This window comes from Corvus cornix, chromosome 4, assembly GCF_000738735.6.
Source record: "Corvus cornix cornix isolate S_Up_H32 chromosome 4, ASM73873v5, whole genome shotgun sequence".
NCBI lineage: Eukaryota > Metazoa > Chordata > Aves > Passeriformes > Corvidae > Corvus > Corvus cornix.
Window position 1 is genome coordinate 9,999,206 of NC_046334.1, and position 11,395 is coordinate 10,010,600.

An 11,395-nucleotide genomic window follows, 5' to 3' on the forward strand; every position below is an offset into this window, starting at 1 on the left:
CATCTCCTCTGCACCATCATTTTTTTTTCACTGCAGTGGCACAGAGGGGGAGTGGTGGGGAGCAGAATGGCTGTAGCCCCTCTATGAGAAATATTTTTTGGCAGCTAGTAGAGAAGCAATAGTATTTGCCACTCCCCAACATAATCCTGGTTGCATTCACCTCAGTCAATCTTTTAATAATAGGCTTAAGATGCATCAATGGAGATTCAGGTGGGGAGGGAAAAAAAGGAAAGAGAAAAGCTGTATTGTGACAAGGATAGAAAAAACTGGGCTACAATACTAGTGAGGGTTTAAAAACTCCCACACTGCAGATTTTAAGACCAGTTTAGACAAACATCTGGAAGAAATTATTTAGATAACACTGATTGTGTTTGGGATCAGGGGATCACCTGAAGATTTTTCAAAATTTCTCCCTCTCCTTTCTAGTACAATGAGAAACTACAAGGTAAAACAATGGAACAAAGTCTCAGCCAAGGACAGAGTTCAGCGGTGCATCCCACTGTCTTTCCCTGTTCAATAAAGACATATACACAACCAGTGCTCTCTCATCAGGCAAGGAAAGAAAAGGAACCAGGCATGAGTAAGAAAAAAGGCATGTTATTTCACTTTCTGATTAACTTAAAATTTGAAGTGGAAGCAAATACTACTTTTTGCACCATTATATTGGCTCATAAGATCTTCAAGGCTCCAAAGTGTCTGTTCAGCTCACCACCTTAATCTTGCCTATCACTCTGCCTACAAGTCCAATACCAAACATTCATAACAATTACCACCACAGCAGCTGATTCTTACCATACAAGGATAACAGTCAGGCACTCTGGGATCCCTGAGCTTAAGTGCAGCAGAAGTTCTATGAACTACTACAAATGAAACTCCGCTGTAGAGCATACTGCAAAAAATGAAGCCTCAGTCTGACATATCACTGTTTTTATCAGTCATCCCATTCACTACTACAAGTTTTCTACAAGAATCTCTTCTTTCAGTGAAACACCAGTTCATCCTAACTCTGCTGTATGGACCCACTCTGCACTCTGAGCATCTGCTGTGACCTCCCCTCTCCCTTTAGGCTGTGATTATTTCAGCCTAACTCCACCTCCCCTGCAATGCTACTTATTTGTTCAACTATTTTGCCAAGCCCTGGCTTATCACACAGATTTTCACTTAAATTACAAGTAATAAAAATATATTTCAAATTGTTCACCTATTAAGCTTGAATCACAAGCAATTAACAAAATGCTTTGATGGAGTCCTCACTTAACATTCCTTCTGTCTCAGTGACCTTAAGGTTACTGAACATCTGTTTCACTCTTATCTTGCACTGAAATGTTTTAGACAGATGTAGCTGTAAAAAGTCATTGACCCCAAAATTCAAGCTCTTAATTCAATTATTCCTATGAAACCTATAGTTTGTGCATAATTAAGTTAGAAAGGAATGCATTCACATACTGATTTTTTAACACTCCCGGCGGAATGGAAATCTTATCAAGAGAGCTCCCACAAAAAGCCACAATAACCTGGAGACTGAAAATTTCAATGTCAATTGAAATCCTTACCCTGAAGAAAGAAAAAGTCATCTGAACCTATTATTGTGCAAAACTGAAGGGGTCTCCTGTGGGCCTTTGATCATTTTGCATGTCTTAATTCCTTTTTCCAGTCTTTTTGTTTCTGATATGTGCACTGAGCAAATTGAAAGGAACAATCTGTTACTAATTACTCAGGTCTACTCAGTACTCCCTCCCAGCACAGCTGAATTCCAATGTGTGCCCACAAGGAGCATCCTCACCAGTGACCAGACAGACCTGGAAACAAGCCGCTACAAGCTCCAGAGTCCCATTCCCACGACCTTTTGTGCCTTCCCATTTCATGCACCCTCCACACCAGCCCAGGTATACCGAAAAGCCTCTGCTCTCAAGGTGTGTCCCTCTTTGCAGTGCAAATATTGGCTTTCTGTAACCCTAAATGATCATTTTACACTAAATGCAAAGTTAGCAATTACAGGACAACAAGCTGGCAACAACCATGCACCAGGCTGTATGTTCTGCTCCCAATATTCAGTTCCTGCTTCCTGAACCACAAATGCCTCAATAAGGATTATTGCCAGGATGGAAAGAGTGGGACTGGGGAAGATGATCTCATGTTGCCTGTCTGCACTCAAGAGAACTACATTTCTTCATGACATCATACTTGGCATTCAACTGCCTCCTAAAACCAAGGTAGCGCAAAGCACTTAAAAACAGGTAATCATTCTTCCATATCTCTGGCACTGCCTCACCATCTCTTAGGGACTGCAATTGCTTCTACAAAAATTATGAAAGTTTGGCCATTAATTCAAGTGGCAACAGAATCAGCATTGGTGATAGATTTTTCCTGCCATTGATAAAATCTGCTGTTCTTTTTACTCCTGTGTTAGTCCACAAACACACACACCCAGGCAAAATGTCACACAGGTGCCCCCGGCATTGGATGCACAGTAATTAATAATTTACATCAAACAACTACCTGCTCAGTGTGCTATTTTTTTTTTCAATTGATATAATTTTACCCCTCCCTGAAATTTAAAATTGGATACTTACTGATGCCGACAGCTGTAATAAGTTTAATTGCAACTTCTGGGATTTCACACTGCATAAAGAAAGGCTCCAAAATGTACCGTCCAAATGCCAATGATATCACTGCTGTGGCAGCAGGGCTAGAGTGAAAAAAAAAAGTGAAAAAATTAACATGCAATAGTACATAGTTATTATTCTTGTGGGATCATGCTGTAACTTCACTATCAGAGAATTGTGAACCTTAATTTTGGTGCTTTCTTGTAGCTTTGCTGACATGTACTGTGGTTTCTGAATGTAGCACTACTCAGTGATTCTGATGTGGACAGCAACAATTCCTACCAGGGTGGGTCTTACAACTTCCATGTTGCAAAGCAGTCGTAACAAAAAAGGAAAAGTATCAGCAGAAATCTTCATTCACTCACTTGAAGCAAACATAGCCAGAATTGGATTACATGGGCAAAACCCTGCACAAAAGTCAGTGAATTTTAGTGGCCAGATGTATCTCACCCCCCAGAGACACAAGGAAATTAATTTCATTCAAGCTGAGAATTCTGGTTTACTGAAATAAGTATCCAAAACCTACCCAGATCTTTTATTAAATTCTGAGAGAGTCCAAATGGGATTTTCTAAAATACAAACAGAATTTGTTTCTTTTATTGAGTTACAATTTCTGAGCACTGCAAGTGAGAGCAAAAATCCCTGAAATACACCACAGAATACCATGAAACAAAGAAATATAAAAAAAGACATAATGTTTCTTTATTTGGTCAGTTAGTGCTTTTCGTATTAAGAGTTAAGCTATCCAACGCCCCACAAAGTTGTTGCATTTACAAATTTGAAACGTTCATAATATTCGTACAGCTTTTCTCTTTGAGAGGAGCTAATTGTTTGACAAAAGCCTTAGCACTGACACACGTTAGTAGCAAATTAGCCTGTGCCTGCATATTACTGTTCATGTTCCATTTGGGAGGACATTGTCACCCTTCTTAGGACAGCTGGTGGCATCTGTGGTTTATCACACATGCACTGTAGTACAAAAGGCCATATGATTCTTGAAGAATTTCTGAGTTGAACGAAAGTCCATGCAAATTTCTTGTTAAAAAATTTGCAACACTTCACAGAATTTTGATAAAAATTCCATGGAACAGGGTAAAAATTCTGCAGAGATGTTGTTGTTCTCCATCAAACAATAAAAGAATTTTCCACAAGGGAGTTGCGACCTGGAAACAAAACCCACTTTCTTTGTGTTATGACTCGACACAGAAGTCACACCTGGAGCTGGACCAAGATGCAGAGAAGCACAGAACAGAAATATCTTCCTCAGAAAGTTTCTGCATGGACGAGCAAGGGCTGCTGCATGTGTATCTCCCACCCGTGGGGATGTTCCTCTCACTGGTCAGCAAACGGCTTTGCAAATTTTGTCTGGATTTTCATAGACATTTACTGACTTTACTTCAGTGCAATATTTCTAATTCATATCAGAAGATCACCAGGCTTCTGGTTTTTAAGTACTGCAGCCTGCCATATGTAGTTTTGGAGTGTCCTAGATAAGAGGAAAGATCAGATCTCTGGAGCTGTCCCAGACTTTTTTCTTCAGTCCCAGCTCCTTTCCCCAGAACTTGGATTTTGCCCTCCTATTTCAAGGAAAAGCCTTTTTAAAGAAGGCCACACCACTAAGTTTCTAAAAACATAGCTCCTAATTATACCTCTAATAAATAGCTGTGTCTCTGACATTCCCATGTCTCAGGGGAGAAGTTGCTGGCAGTGCAGTCAATCAGTGGAGGTAGAAGTTCAAAGAATGGAGAAGTATTAAAAAAATATACAGATGGGGAGTTTAGGGACACAGTTCAGTCGTGAACTCAGCAGTGCTGAGTTAATGGCTGGACTCAATGATCTTGGAAGTCTTTTCCAACCTTACTGATTCTGTGCTTTTCCTTTTGACTACTGTACTACTGGCAGGCTGGCAGCCCTCAATAGCTGTGTGTTCAGGAGCAGGTAGAAAGTTCATGACTAGCTTTCACTGAGGAGCAAGGATACAAGCAGACACCAGCTGAGGAGCAGGACAGTGTCCCATCACATACCACAGGTGAGTCAGGCACCTGGCAGCACACTCTCACACAGCCTGTGTTTAGCAACCATCACAGTGAAGCTCTACAGACAATGCATTCACACTGTTGTCTCCACTTGTTTGAAAAGTAGATGTTGGGGTTTCTTCAAAGGTATATAAATATACATAAAACACACACAACCAGGCTTTTGGAGAGAAAAAGGTTCACAGTTGCACTGGGTGAGAAGCAGTGCAATGTAAGGCAGACCTAATCAATATGAGGCAGAGTTGTTAAGTGTGTCTTCCACTGTCAAGTAGTGGCTTTACAGAGATATATATGAGAGCAGGAAATGTCTATTTTGTTTGTGACTGCTTCACCACCCTATGAGTGCAATAATCCTGCAACTTTTCAGAAGAAAAACCAGCCTAGCTGAGAAGTATCTGTGCAACTTCATCTGTTGAAAACAAAAAATAAACACATATGAGGTCTCAAGTTCTTTGATAGCAGCAGCCAATTAGTTTCCTGATGCAGGAGCCAGATATAAAACTCTACACAGAGTTTCAGCAGTGCTGCTCTGATCATCGCAAGTTACAACATGTACGCCTTCCTTGCTGCCTCTCAGACTGGGTGATTAAAGAATCCACTGATGTTCTCTCCCATGCAAGATGATTATTTTCTGGGTGTGGGGCAGATCATGATGACTAAGAGCATTTTTACAACACTCCTGGGACACTTCAATATATAAAAAAATAATTATTTTGTGAGGAGAGGAATTTATGATGCCTGGATTCTTGTGGGTGTTTGTACCTAGGTTAATAAGGTGCCTCTGCCTAACAAGATGCAGATTAAGAGGGCGATTTCTAATACTATTCCATTTGGTTGATTCTCTGATGTGAAATGATATAGCTGTTCATAGCACTGTGAAAACACAGGTCTCATTCCACTGCCTGATTTTCCTTTTTGGCAAAAGGTTCATACAGTTGAGACATCTGCCCTTTCATCATATTTAATGGAAATCATGCAGTTAATTCAAAGGTTACATTTGGGTGGGGAGGTTGTGTTGGACCATCTGACATACAAAATGATTTCCTCTGGAAACAACATAAGGATTTACAGATTCATAATGACTCAGCACCATCAGCACTTTTAAACTCAACAGTCTATGCTAGAACATGTCAATCACAGTTGGGATTTGAAATGAGGCTTGTGCCTCATTTGTGACTAATCTACTGATTGCGGAAGAGACGGGAAAGAAGTGCTAACCAGCCTGAGGCGGGGATGGAGCATTCCCAAAGTCATTTTGTGTGAGTTGCCCTGTTCTACATGTATCAAGATCTCCAACCTCAGCAATACTGTAAAAATAAAAAGAGAAGTTCAAGGGCTACACGTGAGTTTGATATGTTGATCCATTTACATTATGAAAGTTTATTTTACATGATTCAACACCTTCGTATTGTAATTCTTTACAATGTCAAAGGCTGCATGAGTCACAGACTTACACACCAAGGCAGTATATTGGACATTTTAGGTATGTGAAGACAATGTTTCTTTATTTGGTCAGTTAGTGCTTTTCATAGTAAGAGTCAAGTTCTCCAACACCCCACAAAAGCAAAAAATCAGGGCCCAATCTGACATAAAAGGCATATATGGTGCCCCAACTCTGAAAACTACTGGACAATAGTTTCACCAGGAGTTATTCCTGTATCCACAGACAACGGCAATTGCTCCAGAAGGTAGTGCCAAGACTGAGAAAATGTAAAGGTGACTTCCCTCTCCACTGTACTATATCTAGGTATGGCTAACAACATTATTAGTGACATCAGTGGACATCATAAGCCTAGCAATATTAAGGCAAGTAATTGAATTTTTGTGGTAGGGAGTTTTCTTATTCCCCCCATACATGCACACGTCTTCTTGAACATTTCAAAGCTGACGAGGAAAATACCATTTTTAAACTCTCTGAAGCAACCATAGTAAAAGAACACAGTTAATTGACCAAAATATGCTTGATTTGTTTTGCCCAACGTATATCACAGATTTTTATTTATGACTGACAAGTGCATTGCCATCAGAAAAGAAATGGAGGAGTCACAACACACTTACCGAATGATGAGTAGTTCAACCCAGACCCTCACAAATGCAGGTAACGGGCCAAAGGCCTCCAGGATATAGGTGTAGTGACCACCAGATTTCTTAATGCATGTTCCTAGCTCAGCATAGCAGAGGGCACCTGTGAGAATTCAATTGTGGCAACATGAGAAATACCCAGAAATACCTATCAAAACATTTATAGCCTAACCAACAGACCTGTCATGGTTTCACAACTACTTTTTATATGTTTTAATTTTTTTCCAATTAATTTTGTAAGTTTTAATTCATTCAACTAGATATGCAGTTAACCAAACTGTGCATTTATTCAGTTATATTTAAAGCCACTGGCCAAGCTATTTGCAATAAGTGTTGACACTCCTCTGCATCTTGTGAAGAGGGACAACAAAATGGGGTGTCACACCACCCACCCTACTTCCCAGGCAGCCAGACTGCACCAGTAAATGAAAGATTTCTGACACATTTGCTTGTTATCAAAGGCTGATTAGCTCTTTTCAGCCTTAGAGATGCCTGGCTCAAACTCTGAAGGTCTGAAAACTGTATTACCTCTCCTCAGCCATGGACAAAAGCAACCGAATTGCCAAAATTTGGAAGCAGTATCTGTAGAATAAGAATTTTCCTCAACATTACTTCTAATGTTTTATATACAAAACTCAGGGAATGGCTTAGTCATGGCTTTTCAACACTGGTGGAGTGTTTTTGTGTACTAAAAATGCAGTGAAGGGTCAGGAACCATCAGCCAGTTACAGAGCTGGAGATTCACAGCTCCATAGGTAGACCACATCAATACTGTTTCACAACCAATAGACAGGCAGCCTTCTTGGAAGATTCTGAGAAGCCAGTAATAAACATTACTAAAGTTTGTTAGCACTGCATCACACAGAGTTAAGATCAGCAACATCCATTAACTCATTTCAGCTCTCTTGCCTGCATGCTTTTACGCTACAACACTTTTAGATAAAAACTACAGTTGTCAAAACCACATCACATGTACAAGCCCATTAAAGCTGTACCACATGATGACAAATTCTCCAGCCTTGTTCATTTGTTTTGTTTGGGGCTTTGCAAAAATGTGGCAACTTCTATTCACTATTCTTTAGCTTACGTGAAGATGTACTTAAAGGAATCCTTGCAGCCACATTAAAAAAAGAGCTGGTTTTGCATTTTCTTTTGCCAGACTCTTCTGTTGAGGGTCAGGATGAAATGAAATTGTGTTTTAATATACGTTATACACACAGCCTCAGCAAGACCTTAAGTGACCTCTACATGTGATTTAATTACAATTGGGTCGTGCAGGGAACTAAATTTTTAAAAAAATTTTAAAAAAAAAGCAACAACAACCAAAAAACAAACTGTAACAGGTCGATTCTGAGAACAAAATACTATCTTTTGATGTACCAAATTACACAGTTACTCATATCTAGAGGTCTGGAAAATGACCTAAAAAATCTGTCTGATAAAAGAGATTTGTTGTTGTTGTTGTTGTACAGGCTTTATTTCATAGCCAGAAGATTACTACTACTAAAGTTACATCCAGAAATGTAGTGCTTAAGCAAATTCTGGGTTAAGTAACTCAAAAGACCAAGGTCTTTTGACAGGGTTACAAATAGCATCTGAGGTTTTTCTTAGCAGGGGAATTTTGTTGCAGGCAGAACTTCCACATTTGTACAAGAGATTATGCTGCACATTGTACCAATACACTTACCATTTGACCCAAATGGGTCCTAACTTACTCGGTCTGTTTTTTGGCCTGGGTGGGTTTAGCCTGAAAAGACTATTTTTTTTAAGCTCAGAGCCAATTTACACAAGGTGGCATTTGCATGTTCTGCCTATTAAGGGTCACGTTAGTCCCTCTTTTTCCTCTTCACCTCCTGCCCGTAAACAAGTAGCTTCCCTTTCAAATAAAGCCAATATTCATGTTAGTTCTTCAGTTTCTTTGAGATTAACTCATTAACTAGGTCAATGAACCCTCTGTCCCACAGAGGCCAGGGTGGAGTTTTCCACTCTGAATGAGGGTTTTGTGTACAGAACAACTTAACTGGACTTCTTCAGAATTCAACATTCTTCAAGAATACAAAGAATTAGTAAAAACTCCCACAATAAGCAGGCCAGCAATAAAACTCCCAGAGAATATTTGCTTCCATTACACTGTTTTTTGTAGCGCAATCTTTTAAAGCAACATCAGGAGTGAGGAAGGAAGTAAAGAGCTGGGAAGAGGGGTGATTAGTATTATTGTTTTGCTCCCCTTCAAGCCAATACAGCTTACATACAATGGGAATTATTCCTCTCAGACCTTGCTCTATTGTCTAGGGAACTAAGTTGAGCTGTCTAAACATTTCAGTGGTGTTTAAGCAGTGTGCTCATCCAGCTGCCGGGGGCTTTACAAGCAAACTATAAATACGTCTTACAGACAGGAGAAAAATATACATACAGCACATTCTATGGGGGGAAATGGACATTTGGTTTTCCTGTTCCTTTAGGGACCCATTAAAAAAAAATTATGCTTCCAACTTTCACCAGCTGGTGCCAGAAGTGGCAACAGGGGTTACAAATCTTTGCACCCTCCACAAAACCCATCCTGCAGCACAGACCTCCTGTAGTCCCATTGGTGCTCAAGCTCTGCACTGTGACTTCCTATCCAATAGTAAAATCAGAGAAATAATCACAATAATTCACCAGCTGCCCCTCTAGACCAATTAGAAACTTTTCAGGGACTTACCAAAAAGCGAGAGGATACCACACACTGTCCAGACAGTCAAGGACATGCCCACGCTGCCTGTGTTCTTCAGGATGCCTTTGGGAGAGATGAAGATGCCAGCTCCAATGATAGTGCCAATTATGATGGATATCCCCCTCAAAAGCGTCACTTTCTTCTTCAGCACAACTTTTCCCTCCTGGGCTCGCTGTCTGCTGTCCATAGAGGACAACTTGCCATTAGCTTGTCCCTGCAAGTAGCTTCCATTAGAGACTGTGGGCACAGCAGCTTTCCTAAACATGCTACAGTGTCACCAACACACTGCTGGCAAGCACAGGCAGAAAAGTTTTCAGTAGAAACTCAAGGGGTTTTTTTCACTCTATGTAGCCAACTACTTTGGCTCTTCCTCTGTCTTCTGTTATCTTTCTAGCTGCTCCTACGCACAGGTAACAAGCTCCTAAAGAGTATGTGAGCCCTTCCTGCGATCCAAGCCCAGCTCAGAAACACCTGTGTTTTCACACTGTGAGCTGGTACTGCCCTATCATTGGAAACCAGCTCAGCTTCCGCATGGACTTGTATTTAAGCTCTTGTCATACCAAGTTACTCTAGCTGAATGATGATGCAAATTCTCCAGGTTTGCATCAGCCATTTGAGAAACCGCTGGCATTACTCAGCATTTCTCTTTTTTTGTTGTTGTTGGTTCCTCCCCCCTACCCCCCCCCCCCATTTTTTTTCCCTTTTTAAACCGCAGGGGCATGTTGCGCGACTGACCTGAGGGTGGTGGTGAGAAGAACAAAGCACTCGCAAGCAGCTCGAGCCAAACCTCGCCAATCAATGCAAGCATATCACCCCCGACACCCCGAGACACACTGCCAATTTTTTTAAAGCAACTCAGAGCCAGAAACAAAAGCCTGCCTAAACACAAAGCTCGTCAGAGCACAAGGGGAAAAGAAATCAAACAGGATACGTCATCCCTGGGTCTAATCCAATTTCATTCTCGAAAAACTTTCAACAAAAGTTAAGTTTGCGGGGGCTGAACTTCTAGTATCGCAGTTGATCGGCCTCTCCCACTTCCATGGTACTTCTCTAGAAATCTCTGAAGGGATCAGGACTGACGAAAAGGATACATATAGCCCCGGTGTTACCCCGAGTTACTTAGCAACACCCCCCCCCCCCCCCCCCCAGTCAGCCTAACGAGCACACACGGGTTATTTTCACGGAAGAGGCATTTTCATAGGCGCAGCTGTTTTCTGGGGTGTCAGGAAGCAGCACCGCAACACCACTTCTTGTTAAAATACACTGCAAAGGTTTACAGCCAGCTCGCATGTGTGACCGGGCAGGAGCAGGGCAGCACCGCAGAGCGCGGGATCTCCAACAGCTCAGGAGTCAGAATGGGATTTTTGTGTTATCGCAGAGCTCCCCAGACCAGATAAACAGGTAATCAGATGCATAAATACATTTGCTTCACCTGATCATTCAAGTTCAAACTGAGCGATTAAAGTGTTAAAAAGAGATGCATTCTCCTAAAACAGAGCAAAAATCAATACCCTTCAAGCACTTTTGACCTAATCAAGGCCTGTATAATATATGCCAAAGGGGAAAATTCTTAGTGGTATAGCTATTGCAGCTGCTAATAGCTTCAGATTAGATCAGTGTAGTGAGACGTTATTGCTGCAGTTACTGCTCTTACAGGTATTGCTTAATTAGTAGCTAGGTTTGGGGGTAAAAATAAGATCAGTTAAACCATTTTATCATTCAAACAGCAGGCACTGAGCTCGGAGCACAACTGTGCTTTCAAATTTATGTGAGAAAGAAGAAATCCTGGACTACCAACATGCTGCAACTGTAAAACTTCAGTGTTTTTAAAGCCTCGTATTTTCAGTTATAACTCACCTGTAATAGTTGGCACTGAGAGAAAAGAAGGCATAAAAAAAGTTTATCTGGTTTAAATGCACACAAGTAAAAAGCAAAGTGATTGTAGCTTTTGACTGCAT

At 40.9% G+C, this 11,395-nt stretch overlaps 1 protein-coding gene across 7 annotated transcripts in view; it reads right to left on the bottom strand.

Moving 5' to 3' along the window:
• SLC7A11 (solute carrier family 7 member 11) overlaps positions 1–10,453 on the bottom strand; it is a 59,580-nt gene extending 49,127 nt beyond the window's left edge. For 2 of the 7 annotated variants that reach the window (XR_005601779.1, XM_039551127.1), the window contains exons 1-3: positions 9,426–10,038; positions 6,701–6,827; positions 2,574–2,689 (exon numbers count right to left, since the gene is read on the bottom strand). Coding sequence is in view for 6 of the 7 variants with exons in the window: in XM_039551127.1 (XP_039407061.1) it covers positions 2,574–2,689; positions 6,701–6,827; positions 9,426–9,702 (520 nt within the window). In the remaining variant the exon portion in view is untranslated. Of the gene's footprint in view, positions 1–2,573; positions 2,690–6,700; positions 6,828–9,425; positions 10,039–10,172 lie in introns of those variants that run through there. The other 5 variants (XM_019292854.3, XM_019292858.2, XM_019292857.2 and 2 more) reach the window with 4 other exon arrangements.
• Positions 10,454–11,395: the final 942 nt, after the last annotated feature.